At 40.8% G+C, this 20,504-nt stretch overlaps 1 protein-coding gene across 1 annotated transcript; it reads left to right on the forward strand.

Moving 5' to 3' along the window:
* The first annotated feature begins 8,467 nt into the window (after window positions 1-8,467).
* Window positions 8,468-13,814, forward strand: LOC122435534 (60S ribosomal protein L12-like). The gene is made up of 3 exons (XM_043459725.1): window positions 8,468-8,559; window positions 9,601-9,762; window positions 13,224-13,814. Exons 1-3 carry the CDS (start codon window positions 8,468-8,470, stop codon window positions 13,768-13,770), a joined length of 801 nt encoding a protein of 266 aa, XP_043315660.1. The 3' UTR covers window positions 13,771-13,814.
* The last annotated feature ends 6,690 nt before the right edge of the window (window positions 13,815-20,504 follow it).

The raw sequence follows: 20,504 nt of genomic DNA on the forward strand, positions 1-20,504 counted from the left end.
TTAGATTCCCCCTACAAGTGAAATCATCAAGTGTTTGTCTTTCTTTGTCTGACTTATTTCACTTAGCATAATACTCTCTAGGTCTATCCATGTTGTCACAAATAGCAAGATTTTGTTCTTTTTTATGATGGAGTAATATTCAATTGTGTATATAAACCATATCTTCTTTCTTTTTCTCCTTTATTTTTTATACCACATCTTTATCCATTCATCTGTTGCTTTGTATCTTGGCTGTTGTAAACTGCAGTGAACATAGCGATGCAGCATTTCTAGTTAGTGTTTTTGTTTTCTTTGGATAAATACCCAGGAGTGGAATTGCTGAATCATATGGTAGTTCTTTTTAATATTTTGAAAAATCTCCATATTGTTTACTATAGTGGCTGCACCAATTTACATTTCCAGCAACAGTACCGAGGGGTTCCCTTTTTTCCACATCTTCACCAACACTTATTTGTTGCATTTTTAATAACAGCCATTCACACAGGTGTGAGGTGATATCTCGTTCTGGTTTTGACTTGCATCTCCCTGGTGATTAGTGATGTTGAGCATCTTTTTATGTATCTGTTAGCTGTCTGTATGTTCTTTGGAAAAATGTCTATTCAGTTCTTCTGCTCATTTATTCATTGGGCTGTTTGTTCTTTTGTTGTTGAGTTGTATGAATTGTTTGTGTATTTTGGATACTAACCCTTTATCAGTCATATCATTTGCACATATTTCTCCCACTCAGTAGGTTGTCTTTTCATTTTATTGACAGTTTCTTTTGCTGTGCAAAAGCTTTTACATTTAATTAGATTCCGTTTGTTTATTGTTGCTTTTGTTACCTTTGCCTTAGGAGACAGATCCCAAAAAATAATGCTATTATTTGTGTCCGAGAGTGTTCTGCCTATGTTTTCTTCTAGGAGTTTTATTTCCAGTCTTACATTTAGATCTTTAATCCATTTTTAGTTTATTTTTGCATATGGTATGAGAAAATGTTCTAATTTCATTCTTTTACATGTAGTTGACCAGTTTTCCAAGCACCACTTATTGAAGAGACTCTCTTTTCTCTATTGTTTATTATTGCCTCCTTTGTTGTCGATTGGCCATGAGTGTGTGGGTTGATTTCTGGGCTCTCTATTCTGTTGCACTTTTGTGTCAGTACCTTACTGTCTTGATTACTGTAGCTTTGTAGAAGTCAAGGAATGTGATACATCCAGGTTTGTTCTTCTTTCTCAAGATTGTTTTGACTATTTGGGGTCTTTCGTGTTTCCATTTCTTTAGAATTATTTGTTCTTGTTCTGTGAAAACTGCCATTGGTAATTTTATAAGGATTTCAATGAATCTCTAGCTTTGGGTAGATGGGTTATTTAAACAATATTAGTTCTTCTAATCCATGAACACAGTATATCTTTCCAACTGTTTGTGTCTTCTTCATTTTCTTTCATCAGTGTCTTACGGTTTTCTGATTACAGATCTTTTACCAATTTAGATTTATTCTTAGGTATTTTTGATGCAATGTACATGGGATTATTTTCCTAATTTCTCTTTCTGATAGTTCATTGTTAGTGTATAGAAATGATTTAGATTTCTATATATTAATTTTGCATCCTGCAACTTTACCAAATTCATTGACAAACTCTAGAAATTTTTTGGTGGTGTCTTTAGAATTTTCTATGCAGAAATCACTGATGTGGAACATTAAAAAAGAACAAAGAATAAAAAGAAATGAGGACAGTTTAAGAGGCTTTTAAGGCAACGTCAAATGTAGTAACATTACCATTAATGCAATGTTAGTAGGGTCTCAGAAGGAAGAAAGGGGCAGAGAACATACTTGAAGATATAATAGCTGAAAACCTCCCTAACATGGATAAGAAACAGCCATCCAGGTCCAAGAAGCACAGAATCCCAAATAGGATCACCCCAAAGAGAACCACACCAAGACAGATTGTCATTAAAACAGCAAAAATTAAGGATAAAAAGAGAACACCAAAAGAAGCAGGGGGTCGGGGCGGGGTGGTGGGGGTGAGATTTCTCTTGTGGTCCAATGGTTAAGACTCCCTGCTTCCAATGCAGGGGATGTGGGTTTGATCCCTGTTCAGGGAACTAAGATCCCACATGCTTTGCAGTGCTGCCCAAAATAAATAAAGTAAAAGCAGCAAGGACCAAGCAACATGTTATGTAGAAGGGAACCCCATAAGGTTATCAGCTGACTTTTCAGCAGAAACTCTTCAAGCCAAGAGGGTAGCACAATGTATTTAAAATAATGAAAGGAGAAAACCTACAACTAAGAATTCTCTAACCAGCGAGGCTTTTATACAGGTTTGATGAAGAGATCAAAAGTTTTACAGACAAACAAAAGTTAAAAGAGTTCAGCACCACCAAACCAGCTCTATAAGAAATGTTAAGGGGACTTCTCAAAGCTAAAAAGGAAAGGCTGCAACTAGAGACATGAAATTATGAAAGGAAAAAAATCTCCTTGGTAAAGGTAAATATACAGCACAGGTAGTAAATTAACCACAGAAAACCAGTAGGAAGATTAAAAGACAAAAGTAAAATCTATATCCATAATAAGTAGTTAAGGGGTGTATTAAAAAAACGATGCAAAATGTGATGTCAAAACCAATAAATGTTGAGGGAGGGCAAGGAATAATGCGGGGTTGTTAAAATATGTTTGAATTTAAGAGATCAGCAACTTAAATATATATATATATATATATTTATATATATATAAATATATAAACAAAAATGAAGAAGGAATGATAGGATTAGAACAGTGATTCTCAAAGTATGGACCCTTGGATCATTTCAGGGATCCATGAAGTCAAAACTATTTTCATAAGATTTTATTTACCTTTTTCACTAGGTTGACACTGCATTGATGGTGGAAAAGCTAAAACCGCTAGTGCTTTAGCATAAGTTAAGGCAGTTGTACTCATTGTCTTAGTGGTCACTTATTTTTTACTGCCATGTTAAAAAAAAAAAAATCACAAGTTTCACTTAAGGATGTCTTTGCTGAAGTAGTAAAAATTATTAATTTTATTAAATCAACCTTTGAATACGTGTCTTTATAATATTCTGTGTGATGAAATGGGAAGTCTGCACCAGGCATTTCTGCTACGCTCTGAAATATGATGGCTGTCTCCAGGAAAAGCGATTGTGCAATTATTTGAGTGGAGAGCTGAACTAGTCACTTTTTTTTTTTTTTTTGTCAAAGCTATTTTTACTGACAGGCAAACTATGGGTATTCAGACAGAGGTATCTGGCAGACATTTTCTTGAAAATTAAGATGTGGACCTTGTCAGTTCAAGAAAAACAACTTGACAGTATTTATTGCCAATGATAAAATTCAAGCTTTCAAGTGAAAATTGGAATTTTGGAAACTTGTATCCACCCCTGTGAGTTTAATATCTTGTCAATATTTAAAGACTTTTCAGATGAGACTCTTGGTGATATTAACAAAAGTGATTTGGGGGATATTGTGCAATGAGATGTGTCAACATTTGTAATATTTGCATAACTCAGTGAACCAACATTTTTGAAATGACTAATGCATGATGTTACAAAATCATGGATGGGTAAAAGATCCACTCAAAGTACAAGATAGATTTTAATGAAACAGGTTATGAAAAGTACATTGATGTGGTTTCAGATTCCACATCGCAACTACCCTTGAAGAAATTACCATTTCTTTCTAAAAAGTACGTCCATGATTATCTGTAAAGGCTATTGAAATGCTCCAGCCTTTTCTAAACTACAGGTTGGTATGAGGCTGGGTATTCTTCCACCAAATATACTTCAACCAAAGCAACATATTACAGCAGACTGAATATAGGAAATATGAGAATCTAACTCTCTTCTAGTAAGCCAGACATTAAAGCAATTTACACATATGTACAGTGCCACTTTTTTCACTAATTATCTTTCTTTTGGAAAAAGAAAAAAAATATGGTTATTTTCCATAAAATATGCTATTTATGTTATACTTATTACATTATTTTTAAATGCACTAATACAAACATTCTAAAATTTCTCAGTTTTAATATTGCACATGGTAAATATCAGAAGCTATAACCTACATAAACAAAAGCTCTTTGGGATCCTTAATAACTATTAAGAATTTTGAGTCTAAAATTTGAGAACTTTTGAATTAGAACATCATTATTTTCCACGTAATAATAGTTAATGAAGTAATGAATCTTGGAATTGATCGATGGCCACCGTATCACAAAAAAGGTGATATTATATACTTCCTGATAGATATTTACAACATTATCTATGAAATATTCTTTTCAAAAAATCTGTCTCTGATAAAACTCTAGATTCTACTACCAGTTTATATAAAATATATAAATTTTTATATAAAATTTTTATATACAATTTTATATATTTATCATATATAAAATAGAAGGGCAAGATGAACCTGTTAAGGTCACACTGGGTATATAAAAAGCAAAACCTAGCATAACAGGTCTTTCCATAGGAGATATGACTCCATTTCTTCAATGAATAAATTGCAAGGAAAAGAAAGGGAAAAGCAACCCATGGACTTCTGTTTCTGTTGTGTGGAATGCTTTACCCTGCATTTCCAGTTGGTGAGCTCATATTTATCTTTCTTTAAAAAATTTTTTTCTTCCAGTTTTATTGAGATAGAATTGACATACAATATCATGAAATGATTACTACAATAAGTTTAGTGAACATCCATCATTGCATATATTGGGTTGGCCAAAAAGTTCATTTGGTTTTTCCATCCCATCGAGCAGAAAAACTCGTATGAACTTTTTGGCCAACCCAAGAGATACATTAAAGAAACAGAGAAAATATACATTTTTTTCCTTGTGATGGGAACTCTCAGGATTTACCCTCTTAACTTTCATATATAACATATAGCAGTGTTAATTATATTTATCATGTATAATACATCTGTGTGTGTGTGTGTGTGTGTGTTAGTCACTCAGTTGTGTCCAACTCTTTGCGACCCCATGGACTGTAGCCCACCAGGCTCCTTTGTCCATGGGATTCTCTAGGTAAGAATACTGGAGTGGGTTGCCATATACATCTCTAGTACTTATTTATTTTGTAACTGGAAGTGTGTATGTCTTGACTATCTTCATCCATCCCCCCTCCCCCCATCCCCTAACTCTGGTAACCACAAATCTGATCTCATTTTCTATGAGTTTGATTTTGAAGGATAATTGACCTTCAATGCTATGTTAGTTCTTATTACATAGCATTGTGATTTGGTATTTCTATACACTTCGAAATGATCACAGTTTACTCAGTTTTCAAGTCAAAGTTACCTCCTCAGTGAAGCTTTTCCTACCTTCCCCAGACAGAACCCATTACTTCTTTTGTACTGCAAAGGTATTTTGTACAAATCTGCAGTTTACTGCTCGCCATACTTTATTACAGTGTCTGTTTACAAGTTTCATCTCTCCTTGAGTACCAGCACCACCTTCTCTGTGCATATATATTTCCAAGGCTCGGCACTATAATTTGGTTCATAACAGTCAACAGATGTTTATTAAATGAATGAATGGGATGGTGGTTGGGTCCATGCTCAAGTGCATGAATCTACACTTCATTCCTTTTCTAATGAATTCTACTACTGTCATGGACTGAACTGTAACCCCTCCAGTTGATATGTTGAAGCCTTAACCACCAATGTGGTGGTATCTGGAGATGGGGCCTTTGGGAGATCATTAGGATTAGATGGATCGTGAGGGTGGGGCCTACAGGATGGTACTGGTGCCCTTATAAGAGTAGAGGTGCAACCTTTCTCTCTCTCTGCCAATCTTGCTCTCCGTCTCTACCACGGGAGGACTCACTGAGAAAGCAGTCATCCACAAGCCAGGAAGAGAGCTCCCACCAGAACCTGACCATGCTGGCACCTTGATCCCAGACTTCCAGTTTCCAGAACTGTGAGAAAATAAATGTCTGTTGTTTAAGCTACTCAATCTATGATATTTTATTATAGCAGCCCATGCTGACTAATTCATCTGCCTTTGCTCCTCCTACATCTTCAGGTTCTTCACCAGTTTCCTTTATCCAGGAAACCAAGCTTGACACAATGTCCTAAGGGGCTGATCATGACTAATCTTGACGGAAGGCAAGTTTAACAATAAGTACAAACAGTTATTGAGTGCCTAATCTATGGCAGGCACTGCTCTGGGTGTAGGATGGTAGTAGGGTTAAGAAATCTAGGGCCTGCTATTTTGAGCTTAGAACCTACTTGGGAGATGGCCAATGATTAAGTGAATCCATAAAAATAATTGCAGCTATAGTAAGTGCTGTGAAGAAAATAGAACATTGTGATGTAGAATCAGGGTGTGTGTTGGTGGGGGGGGGGGTTGGGGGAGTAGTGCAAATTACTCTAACTAGGGTGGTAAGGGAAGGAGTGATATCGAAGATGAGATACAAGTGAGCCAGCTGTGTGTGAAATAGGGGGAAAATTTGATTTATAGGCTTGGGAGACAGTAAGTGCAAAGGACCTGAAGCAGGGGAAGAGCTTGGCATGTTTTAATTGGTGGTAGGTGAAGGGAAGCAGCGTTTACCACCTCAAAATATGCCTCTTTAGCGTAAGAATTCTTTTGAGCTGGTTGTTTTTAGACATAGGAAAAGCTCTGAAAACCCACTAGAAGTTACTCTTTTGTAAGAGACATTTACATTTGTAAGGGAAATCTCCATTTGTAAGGGTGTCGCCCTCTCCAGTACCAGGAAAAAGAGGATGACTAAACCTCTAGAAACTCTCAACAATGGAGATGGCAGTCATGTGTCAGCCCTAGAACCTTACCTGTGCTTTTTTTTTTTTTTATTCTGGGCTGTGCTGGGTCTTCATTGTTGGGTGGGCTTTTCTCTAGTTGTGGTGAGTGAGGGCTACGCTTCGTTGCAGTACGCAGGCTTCTCATTGCAGCGGCTTCTCTTGTAGAGCACAGGCTCTAGGGCTTGAGGGCTTCAGTAGTTGTGGTTCCCATGCCACACGGGCTTAGTTGTTCCAAGGATGTGGGATCTTCCTGACCCAGGAATCGAACCCATTTCTCCTGCAGGGCATCACTGAGGCACAGGGGAAGGTGATTGGAAAGAGGTACTGTTATCTAGTTCTGCGCAGGCCTGAGCTACTAAGCTACAGGCTTCTGCTCTTAGCACGACCTGGGGGTGGAAATTTTGGCCCTCTGATGTCAGAAGGTCACTGAGCCGAACACTTCCGGGTGTCTGCATGCCCAGTTTGGGGGGAGGGGGGTCAGTGGTCCTATCCATTTTTTAAAAAATTTTTATTGGAGTATAGTTGCTTTATGGTATTGTGTTTCTACTGTACAGCAAAGTGTATCAGCTCTATGTATATATACATCCCCTTTTCCTTTCTTTTTTTTTTAAACAGGAAAAAATCAAGCAAAAATTTAATAATCTATACATGGGAGAGACTCAGGAAAACTAAGTATTTCTGGTCTATTCAGTCTTAATGAGCTCAGCTCAACCTAGACAACTGATTCCAAGTTCCTGGAAAACAATTCTGGTGAACATCTTGTTGTTTAGCTTACTTGCCACTTGGAGGATATGCAAGTCTTCAAACGACCTTGATTAGTGAAGGCAGGTGAAATGGATTTGACTCGTGATTTACCCACTGCTTCACGAGGAGGCTTTAGAGGCGTCCAGGCAGGGGATGATTGTGGAAGCAAAGAAAGAGATGCAGAGCTGTTGGAAATCTATATGGAGGGTCAGCAGAGTTTTCTGATGGGGTCTCCACATACTGCAGTACCCCTGTATCCTTGCAGGCAGCGCTCCTAAGCTGGGATCCATGTGTCCCAGGAAATTCCTGAATGCACCTTGGGGAGTTCACACCCCTCTGAAAAGGTATGAGGGATGGTATGTCTGAGTATTGTCTTGGCGGGGGTGGGCGCCCATGGTTTTCATCAGGTTCTCAAAGGTGGTAGAAACCCCAACAGATATGAGAGGTGATTGAAGCTGGAGGAGGGACACGTTGGGGGTTTGTCATGCTCTTTACTTTTCTGTTTGCTTGGAAGTTTGCATAATAAGCAGCTCAAAATGTTGGTGTGCCAACTGTGCAAGAAGAACAAAGAAGGATTGTTGTGGCAGACCTTTTGAAAGGCACATTGCTACATTTTATGGCTCATGGTCAGTCTGTTCCAAGATTTCCAAGGTGTTCTCAGATTGCCACAGCCCCCCATCCTCCCCTATGTGGCTTTGGTGGCCACTTTGTTTCTCCTTCAAGGGGACCGCCTTTTGCTGAATTTCATTTTCTGAATTTCACAAATGCAGAGTATATTCAAGTTCCTTGAAACAAAGAGCTGGGGTGCTGGGGTTTGACTTGAAAACAGCTTTCTCAGGCACTGGTGACCCTGAGAAATAACAAAAACCTTGAGCCTCAAATTCTTCTATGTAAAAGAGGACTTATATTTGCTCTTTGGGTGATTGGTGATAAAAAAGAAGATCTGGGTAAAATACATATCCCAGCCCAGCGTGACTAAACATGAGCTTGGCGCTGCTGTCCTTTTCAAGTTGTGGAAGAATCATGCAAAATTGGCGAGCACGGTGTCCTCTTCCATCATTCAACTGGTCAAGGTAGGATTTAATTTTTATTTTATTTAAAAAACACTTTTTACTAAAGTATAGTTGATTTACAGTGTTGTGTTAGTTTCCAGTGTACAGCAAAGTGATTCAGTTATACATATGTATGTATCCTTTTTTAGATTCTTATCCATTACAGTTTATTACAAGATATTGAATATAGTTCCCTGTGCTATACAGTAGGTCCTTATTGGTTATCTATTTTTTAAAAATTTATTGATTTTTTATTTTTGACTGTGCTGGATCTTTGTTGCAGCATGGGCTTTTTAGTTGTGGTGAGCGGTGGCTACTCTCTAGTTGCAGTGCCCAGCCTTTTCATTGTGGTGGCTTTTCTTATTGCAGAGCTCAGGCTCTAGGCCCATAGGCTTCAGTAGCTGAGGCCCTAGACCACAAGGTCAGTCGTAGTGGTGTACGGGCTTAGTTGCTCCACGGCATGCAGGATCCTACTGGATCAGGGATCGAACCAGGGTCTCCTGCCTTGGCAGGTGGATTCCCAACCACTGGGCCACTAGGGAAGCCTGGTTATCGTTTTTATACATGTGCTGTGTGCTGTGCTTATTCACTCAAGCATATCTGACTCTCTGTGGTCCCTTGGACTGTAGCCTGCCAGGCTCCTCTGTCTATGGGATTCTCCAGGCAAGAATACTGGAGTGGGTTGCCATTCCCTTCTCCAGGGGATCTTCCTGACCCAGGGATCGAACCAGCATCTCTTGTGTCTCCTGCATTGGCAGGAGGATTCCTTACCACTATAATATATATAGTAGCCTGTATATTTTAGTCCCAAACTCCTAGTTTATTCTCCCCTCCCCCCACCTTTCCCTTTTAGTAACGGCAAGTTTGTTTCCTTTCTCTGTGTGTGTTCCCAGAGGGCTGGGGAAAGCCATTTGTTATGTTGAATGCCTCTCTCACCCCCCACCACCAGTAATAAGCACCCCAAGGGTCAAGCAGAGTTGGGCTGACACCCTGATTCCCCTGACTCTGCTGAAAAACCTGCAGTGTGTCTTTGAGGTATAGTTCTCTCTCTTGCTTGTTCAGTTCTGCTTTTGACAAAGTCAGAGCTGTTGGCCTGGTGGCTCCGTGGGCAGCTTGTGGAGGCCACACCTTGGCTGGTCTCCCCACCTCAGCCCCCGTCCTCCTGGTGACGTCCCGGGCTGCTCCGGGGGACTCATCCTGCCTCTCCTCTGCTGCTCCAAGCAGGTCAGTCTCTGGTACCTGGTTCTTCCCTTGTTCTCAGCTCAGCTTTCCTTTCTTCTCCTGTAGCTGCTCCCAAGGCAATTGGCCACGTTCCTCAGCGCCTGCTTTCTTTAGAGCCCTGAAGCCAATCTGTTTTGGTTTCCAGGGTTTCAAACGATGACAAGGGCAAGGCCTCCTGTAATGGAAGAGCATCCCCTATCCTCTCTCATCTGACTCTTCCAACTGTTTTAATCATACGGAGGCTTGGAGGGTGTTGTGGAGGCAGCGCAGGGTGGTGGCTGAGAGAGCAGGCTCTGGTGTCAGCAACTTTGGGTCCCATCCTGGCCCTCCTACCTATTAACTGAGTGACCTCAACCAAGTCACTTAACTTCTCTTTGTCGCCATTTTTTACCTCCACCATAGAGATAATACCACTTACCTCTGGGGCTTATGAGGATAAAGTACTAAGATGACATGGCATATAAAAGGTGTTTAATGAATGAAGAAAATCACATAAGAAGGGTTCAATTAGTGAAGAAAGTCATGGCAAGAGGGTTCAATGAATGAAGAAAATTCTGGTCACTCAAGTAGTGCCAGACTGCTCTTGCTGCCCCTTTAGACCCACTCTTCCCACCCTGTTCTCATCTGCCTGACTTCTTCTTGGGTTTGGCCGTTGGTGAGCCCCAGCAAGAGCACAAAGGATGGAGGCAGAATGAAGTCAGAGATCTATTTCCCTGACTCTATTCCAACAGAGTCACCTTACTCTGCCTATGTTCCTTGTCAGGAGGTCATAGCTCTTAAGGCAGCCCTCTCTATGGGACTTCTCCCTTTTGGGTTCCAATGAGAAGTCTATCTCTTCCATCTTTGGAGCTAGGAGTGAACACAGTCTCAGGGTACTGCATTGAGCCTAACTGGTGTAACTGGGAGCTTCCAGAATGACCTCCTTGGTGGGCTCCTTACTTCTCATAGGCTTGGACCTTTGGGGTGTCTTTCTTCACAAGGTCTTGAGGAGATTATCCAATGAAATACTATCTAGAATATGTTGTTGACTGTAAAGCACTGTGATTACTATAGGGTTTTATTTTTATTAGGAGGTGACCAAACCCTTACAGGTGAAAAAATGACTGTAGGAAAAATATCTGGTAATCTGTGATGTTTACCTTGTGTGTGTGCATGGTCAGTTGCATCAGTCGTGTCCAGCTCTTTTGTGACCCCATGGACTGTAGCCTGCCAGGCTCTTCTGTCCTTGGAGATTCTCCAGACAAGAATACTGTAGCATGTTGCCATTTCCTTCTCCAGGGAATCTTCCCAACCCAGGCAGCAAACCTGCGGCTCCAGTGTTGGCAGGCGGATTCTTTCCCAATGAGCCACCTGGGAAGCTGATGTTCACCTATTTAGGTATTGGGATTATAATTTCAAAATCCAATCTATCAAAATGGTACCTCCCTCCCCTCACTGAGAACCTGAGAAAGGAATGTTCTAAGGATCTGTGTTCTATGCAATGGGTCCCTATGGAGGCCTTTTATCTCTTCTACCACATGATGTGAGGAATTTCAAGGCCTATCTCTTCTAAAGCCTAAAGCCTGCAGCCCCACAATCTCACTGAGGGCTCCACCTGCTCTGTTTTGGTTACCAACACATCTGTGTTTCCAAAAGGTGAGGCAGTTTGATCGACGAGCTAGATCTTCTTGGTCTGTGAATCTGGGGGGCTTTGCCTTATCTCTGAAGACAGTTTTCTACAATTTAATATGTACGTCAGACATTTCCATTTCTGACTTCTTTTTCCCTCAGGCTGTCTGACTGGCTCTGGGAGACATCTTAGATATCTCACCCTTTTTGGCACTGGCCCCAGGCCAGAATTCAACTTTTTTGACAACCCGGTCCCTGGAGCTAGCAGATATCTCTCAAGAAACATTTCTCTCCACTTTGCAAGGAGATCAAGGGTTTCTGTAGTCTCCTCTCTTAACTGAATCCCACCCTCCTCTTCCTGACTGCCTTGGCCATCTTCCTTCCTATTTGTGTTAATCAGTGTCCCCCCTGGTTCAGACTTTTCTAAGCTCCATGCCCTCCCCTTCTTCTCTGAAATGTCATCCTCTAGGACATGCTCCCACCCCATTGTCCAGCAGCCTCTCAGTCAGTATATGTCATTGTTACCTTTACAGCCCAAACTCATCTCAGTCATGATGAGAGATACAGCAGTGAGCCATCCTGAAGAGAGAGCTTAGTTCCCTGCCCAGGGATTGAATCTGGGTAGCCTGGATGAAAATCAGGAATCCTAGCTGCTAGACCACCAGGGGCTTGAGGCAAGAAGCAAAATGGCCCTGACTCTTTCCCCTCCTTTGAAAGCAAGAATGTTTCAAGGAGGTGAAAACTGGAAAAACAAGTATACAAAGTTTATTATTAGAGACTCAGTATAACATGTGGGAGAGCACACAGAGAAATAGTTTATGACAGAAGCAAGGCAGAAATGCCCACCTGAAGAGAAAGGGTATGGGCGTCTTCTCTAATGAGGGGCACCTTAAAGAGGTGATTTAAATCAGTAATAATTCATGCAGTGAATGAAGAGTCCTTCATCACATTGTGAGAAAGTAAAGTTACCTTGCGTCTGTGGCCACAGAATTTTGGCTCGAATTCTGAGGTGTTCTACCTGTTTAGGAGGTATGGACCGTCCTTAAAGTCAGTTTTTATTATTTACCCATCTTTTCCCGAAATCAGTTCAATTTAACTGTGTGTGAGGGGCAACTTCTTGATTTAGCTTGAGTTGTACTGGACAGAACACTGAACTCACAACTGTTTTCCTTAATTGATCTCCAAGGGTGACCCTTTCCCCTCTGAACATTATTACCTCTTATTAAACCTGTTGCTCTTCTCCACTCCTGTGTTTCCTTAGCCATTCTCCCCCTAAACATAACATTTTTGTTCCTGTGAAGGTCACAATGAAAAAAAGAGCCAAACTGGGCTCAAGACAGTGGCAGAGATGTGCTTTAAACAAATAAGGTAATAAGTTGCCAACAAGGTCATGGTAAACCTTGGCTGTTCATGGACAATTATGGTTAGACAGAGCTAGAATGATCCAGAGACCTGAAGGGCATATGTGAATGGCAGAGTGCCGAAACCAGCACCTCGCATTCTAAGCCCACTCAAGAACAGGGTCAGCGATTTAGCAAAACCATCTGGTTTCACACAGGCGTTTTGTTAGCGTCAGCACCACAGATGGGTGCAATAAGCCCCTTTTTAAAGGAAATGGAAGCACATTGGCTTAAAAAAAACCTTTTTGTTGAAGTGTCATATATGTACAAGAAAGTGGGGACTTCCCTGGCGGTCCAGTGGTTAAAACTTGGCCTTCCAACGCAGGTGGTGCGGGTTCAATCCCTGGTCAGGGAGCTGAGATCCCACATGTCTTGTAGCCAAAAAACCAAAACATGAAACAGAAGCAATATTATAACAAATTCAGCTTTCCGCTCGGAGGAGGCGAAGGTGTAACTTTCTTGGTCGTCCGGAATCCGGGTTCATCCGACACCAGCCGCCTCCACCGTGCCGCCTAAGTTCGACCCCAATGAGATCAAAGTCGTGTACCTGAGGTGCACCGGTGGGGAAGTCGGTGCTACGTCTGCACTGGCCCTCAAGATCGGCCCCTTGGGCCTGTCTCCAAAAAAGGTCGGTGATGACATCGCCAAGGCAACTGGTGATTGGAAGGGTCTGAGGATTACAGTGAAACTGACCATTCAGAACAGACAAACCCAGATTGAGGTGGTACCTTCTGCTTCTGCCCTGATCATCAAAGCCCTCAAGGAACCACCAAGGGACAGAAAGAAGCAGAAAAACATTAAGCACAGTGGAAAGATCACTTTTGATGAGATCGTCAACATTGCCCGGCAGATGCGGCATCAGTCTCTAGCTAGAGAACTTTCTGGAACCATTAAAGAGATCCTGGGGACCGCCCACTCTGTGGGCTGCAATGTTGATGGCCGACACCCTCATGACATCATAGATGATATCAAGAGTGGTGCAGTGGAGTGCCCAGCTAGTTAAGAACTGCAAAGGAAAAAGAAAAATAAAGGATCATTTGACAACCAGTGTGGGGGGGGGGGGGGACAAATTCAGTAAAGACTTTAAAAATAGTCCATATAAAAAAAAAATCTTAAATAAAAAGTGCACAAATGTTTAGTGCGAGCTCACTGAGCAAACTGAGCTCACCCATGCAGCCAACACCTAGATCAGAAACAGAAAATGACCAGTGACCCCCAAAAGTTCCTCTTCTGATCCCTCCCAGTCACTGTCCAACCCTTTCTCCCTGTGTAGCACTTTCTCTAGCATGTTACATATTTTAGTTATCTTATTTGTAATCTATCTCCCCCACTGGAATATAAGCTTCATGAGGGCAGACATTTGTGTTCTGTTTTGTTAAGTGCTATATCCCCAGCTCCTTAACCTGTGCCTAGCACATTGTTATCACTCAGTCAATATTTGTGAAATGAATGCATGAAACTCTGCAATAAGAAATGCTAAAAAATGTGGCCGAGTGGTTAAGGTGGTGGACTAGAAATGCTTAAAAATAAGTCTAACCTTCAACAGATGAATGGACAAAGAAAATGTGGTCTAACCATACAATGAAATATTATTCAGCCATAAAAAGGAATGAAGGATACCTGCTACAATATGGCTAAACCTTGGAAACAAGGATGCTGAGTGAAAGAAGCTAAACACAAAGAACCACGTACTGTATGATTCCATTTATATGCAATGTTCAAAACAGGCAAGTCTATAGAGACAGGAAGTAGATTAGTGGTTGCCTAGGGCTGGAGGAGGGGGAAATTGGAATGGCTGTTTAGTGGGTAAGTGTTTTCTCTGGAGGTATGAAAATGTTTTGGAACTAGATAAAGGTGATGGCTGCATAACACTGTGAATGTACTCAGTGCTACTGAATTGTACACTTAAAGATGGTTTATTTTTTTCTTTCTTTTAAAAAAATATTTATTTGTGCCAAGTCTTAATGCCTTAGTGGCACACAGGATCTTCAATCTTCTTTGCAGCATGTGGGATCTTTAGTTGTGGCACGTGGGATCTAGTTCCCTGACCAGGGATTGAACTTGGGCCCCTTGTATTGAGAGTGCAGAGTCTTAGCCACTGGACCACCAGGGAAGTCCCTCATTTTCTTTTATGTGAATTTCACCTCAATAAAGCAAATATTAAAAAATCCTCAGAGGGACTAAATTTGCTGAACACCTTTTCTTCACCACCAGAAAAAGTGGATGGTGGTGACTGTAGGATTCTTTATTTGAGAAAGGTGATGGATATGTAGGCAAAAATTTGGAGGAAGTGGCCTAGGCTACAGTACTCTGTGTAGGGAGGGGAGGGAGGATTTCTAGCCATGGGAATTGGAAGATGGGAGCCAGCAAAGTTGCGTGAAGGTAGACAAGGATGAAGAAAAAGATATGGAGATGACAATGCTGAGAAAAGAAACTTGGGACGAACCACTTTAAAGGGTTTCTTGAGAGAAATGCAGCCCTTTTTGGTGTTAGGGATCGTTTCTGAATACAAAGCATGCGTGGGTGTTCAGTCCTTCAGTTGTGTCCAACTCTTTGCGACCCCATGGACTGTAGCCCTCCAGACTCCTCTGTCCATGGGATTCTCCAGGCAAGAATACTGGAGTAGGTTGCCATGACCTTCTTCAAGGGATTTTCCTGACCCAGGGATCAAACCCTGACTCTTAACATCTCCTGTACTGGCAGGTGGATTCTTTACCACTGAGCCACCAAGGAAGCCCTCTGAATACAATAGGTAACATTAATGAGTACAGCACTATGGAGACTTTTTTTAACTTCTTTTTTTCATTGAACTGTAGTTGATTTACAATAGTATGTTAGTGCAAAGTGAGTCAATTATATATATATATATATATATATATATTCTTTTTCAGGTTTTTGTTCATTATAGGTTATTACAAGATACTGAATATTATTCCCTGTGTTATACAGTAAATCTTTGTTGTTTATTGTATACATGGTGTTTAAAAAAAAACTGAAGTATAGTTAATTTACAATGCTGTATTAATTGGTTGGAAATCTCTTGAAAGACTTCTGAATCTAGGGAGACAAGGCCTTATAGTGGTTTGAATGGTGGTCCCCAAAAGATATATTCATTTTCTAATCCCTGAAATCTGTGAATGTGACCTTATTTGGCAAAAGGTCTTTGCACATGAAATTAAGAATCTTAAGATGCAGAGATCTCCCTGGATTTTCTGGTGGGGGGGGGGGGAGTTAAATTCTAATAACATGTGTCCCTAGAAAAGAAAGTCAGAGGGAGATTTGAGACAGACAGAAGAAAAGAAGACAGACACAGAGTTGAAGGTGTAGTAGTGGAGGGAGAGATTGGAATGACGTGGCCACAAGCCAAGGAAGGCCAGCAACCACCAGAGGCTTGAAAGTGTTTGGCCCTGCCTTGATTTTGACCTTCTGGCCTCCAGGCTGTGAGAGCATAAATTTCTGTTGTTTGAAGCCACCAAGTTTGTGGTAATATGTTACAGAAGTCCCAGGAAACTAATTTAGGCCTCCAGTGATAAATCCAACAAGTTGGAGAAAAAACTACACACAAGGTCAAGAGTTTGGGTCCTTGGGAATCCCAGGAGTGGAGAAGATCCCCAAACCCCCTTTGTGTCTGTGAGGATGAGCTGATGGTCATCTGGCTTGTATATTGGCCCCCGTGTGCACTCATGTGGCCGACAGCAAATGAGGCATTCACGGGCTGACTGGCTCACAGCATTTCGTATTTTTTGGCCTGTCAGCATTAACACTGCAAGAATACAGGTAGGTGCTTGGGTCACAAGTAAGAGTGTGAAGACTTTAAAACAGCACTCAAAGAGAAAGGAATCTATATTTGCTTCGTGGAAATAAAATTTTACTGCTCTGTGAGCTTGGTTTATTAATTCAGAGTAGGGAAAGGAAATTGGCAAAGTCTGTCACCTTTTATTTGATCAAGTGACCAGCCACCTGAAGCGGGCATGTTTTAAAGACACTGGGTGATAAATGTTCACTGTGTGAAGATGGAAGGAGGGAGGGAGAGAGTTTGATTTTGAAAGAACAATGCAGCCAAGTGTTTATTCATCATACATGCAGTGTTCCTAAGAGACGGATGTTGAATTTCAAAATTCTTATTGAAAAATTTTAAAAGTTCCTTTCTCTGATTGTTGCAGAGAGGGAGGTAGAATTGAGAGGAGAAAGGAGAGGCTCTTTGACACACTTACCTATTTAACATTTAAAGCCTTGACTATACGCCTTAGCAGTACCAGGAGGCTGTAGGGTTTTACAATGTTTAAAATCCTTGGACATTATCTTTGCTTTTATTCACATGTAATTTCATACTTTATGTTTAAAGACCTGGGTTTCCTAGGTAAGAATCATTCCCTTCTCTTTCAATTCACAGATGATAGTTACTTAGAGAATGGAGACTGGACTGATTATTTTCTTTTACTGTATCCTAAAGAATTATGGTAAAACTTGACTGAAAATTTCTGGACTACAGAAACAACTTCTCTGCCAATCCCTTCCACTCTTCCACCTGTTTCATCTCATAAAAGCAAGATAAAGTTGTATTTTCTCAGTTGTTCCTTTCTATTGTGTTTCTCACTTCAGTCTATCTTTCAGGGACACTATTATGTATATTATTTGTGTGTGTGTGAGTGCTCAGTCATGTCCGACTCTTTGTGATCCCATGGACTATAGCCCACCAGGCTCCTCTGTCCATGGGATTTTCCAGGCAAGACTACTGGAATGAGTTGCCATTTCCTACTCAAAGGGATCTTTCTGACCCAGGGATCAAACCCTCATCTCTTGTGTCTCCTGCTTTGGCAAATGGATTCTTTACCACTGTACCTCCTGGTAAACCCATATATATTATATGTTATATTATATATCATATACATTATATTATATATTACATGACTCCACTAGTCATTTAATAATGTCCCTTTACCCCCTATACCCATGGGCCATAGAGATTCTAAATAGAAGGTGAAATTCTGCCATATAATCTGGAATATTTCTTTTCTTATGTTAGTTTTTGTTTAAAGTAAGGCAAAATCCATGTAGTGTTGTCAAGATTTAGACAGGGAAGCAGAGCCATCATGGATATTCTAAGAATGAATCCTTTTGCTGATGTGGGAGGTACGGGGGGAGTGAATGTCTAGAAGCTGGGAGTCAGAAGATCAGAGAGTCACTAGCCACTACCAGAAGCATTGGTAGAACTGGACAAATCAGAGGTTTTGGGAAAGTTCAGGTCAAGTGCATCCAGCTGTCCAAGTGTGGCGGTGAAGGGAGAGTTGGTGGAGAGGTTTATGGGAAGCTGGGGCCTCTGCGTCACTCCTGCCTGTGTGGGGCCACAGACAAGCCCCTGATGGTGGGACTGAGTCAGCCGTTGGCTAGCGGAGCCAGTGGTAGGAAATGCAAGCTTGAGGTGGAGTGGGGGAGTTGGATAAGCTAGCCTCTGCAGGGCACCTCTGTTTCTGTCCATCACTACATCTGTTGCGGTGGTGGCTGCCAATGGTAGTGACTACTGCTTGCCTTCTGCCCTACAGTTAATTCTCACACAAGTTCCACTTTTGGTAAACTCTAATCCGGAATCATACAAGAGAATGAGCTTCTAGGAAACTATGGAGTCTCCTCTCTTAATCAAGCTGCTATAGCACAATTCAGCCCAGCCTCCACTATCATGATAACTGAAATGACATCAAAACAAAAGCCACTTAAAAAAATTCAATAGATTAAAAAATAATTGAAGTATAGTTGATGTACATTGTTGTGTATATTTCTGCTGTTACAGCAGTGATTCAGTCATACATGTTTGTGTTATATATATTCTTTTAAAAATGTTCTTGGATATTGTAAGTGATATACAGTAGGACCTTGTTGTTTATCCATTCTATGTATAAAAGCTTACATTGGCTAACCCCAATCTCTCACTCCATCCCTCTTCCAACCCCCTCCCCCTTGGCAACCACCAGTCTGTTCTCAAAGTCTGTGATTCTATTTTGGTTTCATGGATAGTTTCATTTGTATCCTATTTTAGATTCCATATATAAGTGATATCATTTATGTGATAAGTGTCTATTTATGATTTACTTCACTTAGTATTTATATGATAATCTCTAATTGCATACGTGTTGCTCCAAATGGCATTGTTTCATCTTTTTTATGGCTGAGTAGTATTCCATTGTGGAGAAGGCATTGGCACCCCACTCCAGTACTCTTGCCTGGAAAATCCCATGGATGGAGGAGCCTGGTAGGCTGCGGTCCATGGGATCGCTAAGAGTCAGACACGACTAAGCGACTTCACTCTCACTTTCACACATTGGAGAAGGAAATGGCAATCCACTCCAGTGTTCTTGCCTGGAGAATCCCAGGGATGGGGGAGTCTGGTGGGCTGCTGTCTATGGGATCACACAGAGTCAGACACGACTGAAGTGACTTAGCAGCAGCAGTATTCCATTGTACATACCATGTCTTCCTTATCCATTCATCTGTTGACAAACATTTGGGTTGCTTCCATGTCTCATGTATTATGAATAGTTCTGTTATGAACCTAAGGATGCATGTTTCTTTTTGAATTTTAGTTTTGTATGGATATTTGCCTGGGAATAGGATTGCTAGATTATATGGCAGTTCTATTTTTAGTTTTCTGAGGAACCACCATACTGTTTTCCACAGTGGCTGCACCAACTTACATTCCCACCAACAGTGTAGAAGGGTTCCCTCCTACATTTACTGTTTGTAGAATTTTTAATGATGGCCATTCTGACCTGTGTGAGATGCTACCTCATGTAGTTTTGATTTGCATTTATCTAATAATTAGTGATGTTGAGCATGTGCCTATTGGCCATCTATATTTCTTCTTTGGAGAAATGTTTATTCAGATCTTCTGCTCATTTTTTGATTGGATTGTTTGTTTTTGTTGTTGTTGAGTTGTACGAGCTGTTTGTATATTTTGGAAATTAAGCCCTTGTCAGTCACATTGTTTGCAGATATTTTCTCCCATTCTGTAGGTTGTCTTTTCATTTTGTTTATGGTTTTCTTTGCTATGCAAAAACTTGTAAGTTTGATTAGGTCCCATTAGTTTATTTTTGTTTTGATTTCTATTACTTTGGGAGACTGACCTAAGAAAACTTTCGTACGAGAATGTTTTACCTATGATGTCTTCTAAGAGTTCTATGGTGTCATGTCTTATGTTTAAGTGTTAAAGCCATTTTGAGTTTATTTTTGTGTATGGTGAGAGGGTGTGTTTTAACTTAATTGATTTCCATGTAGCAAAAGCCTTTTTAAAATTATTCTTGCATCCTACCGTCCCTTAGCTTAGAATTCAAAATGCATAAATATGTCACCCTTTTTAATACGATGGCCCAGTAAATCTGCTTTCAGTGGTGTTGAACCTGGCAGGACATTGGAGTATGGAGGGGGTGGCACATGCTGAGAAACTCACAGGATTCCCACTTGTGATTCTGACGAATACGTAACCCTGGGCAAATCCTTCCCCTCTGTACCTCTTGTTTTCTCCTATGAAATGGGAGAAATGGGCTGAATTGTACCCAGTTGATTTGGTACCAGTATCCAAATAAGATAATGGAAGTGAAAGCACCTTTGTTTTTATTGTTGTTGTTCAGTTGCTCAGTCATGTCTGACTCTTTGTGACTCCATGGACTGCAGCACGCCAGGCTTCTTTGTCCTTCACCATCTCCTGGAGCTTGCTCAAACTTATGTCCATTGAGTCGGTGATGC

The sequence above is a fragment of the Cervus canadensis genome, chromosome X (assembly GCF_019320065.1).
Source record: "Cervus canadensis isolate Bull #8, Minnesota chromosome X, ASM1932006v1, whole genome shotgun sequence".
NCBI lineage: Eukaryota > Metazoa > Chordata > Mammalia > Artiodactyla > Cervidae > Cervus > Cervus canadensis.

What these genes read in the sequence shown, in the direction of transcription:
- LOC122435534 (XM_043459725.1), top strand. Translation starts at nt 8,468, where the DNA reads ATGAGCTTGGCGCTGCTGTCCTTTTCAAGTTGTGGAAGAATCATGCAA. An exon ending in CCATCATTCAACTGGTCAAG is followed by an intron (nt 8,560 to 9,600) that starts GTAGGATTTAAT and finishes TTGCTTGTTCAG; the next exon opens with TTCTGCTTTTGACAAAGTCA. An exon ending in TCCTCTGCTGCTCCAAGCAG is followed by an intron (nt 9,763 to 13,223) that starts GTCAGTCTCTGG and finishes GAAGGTGTAACT; the next exon opens with TTCTTGGTCGTCCGGAATCC.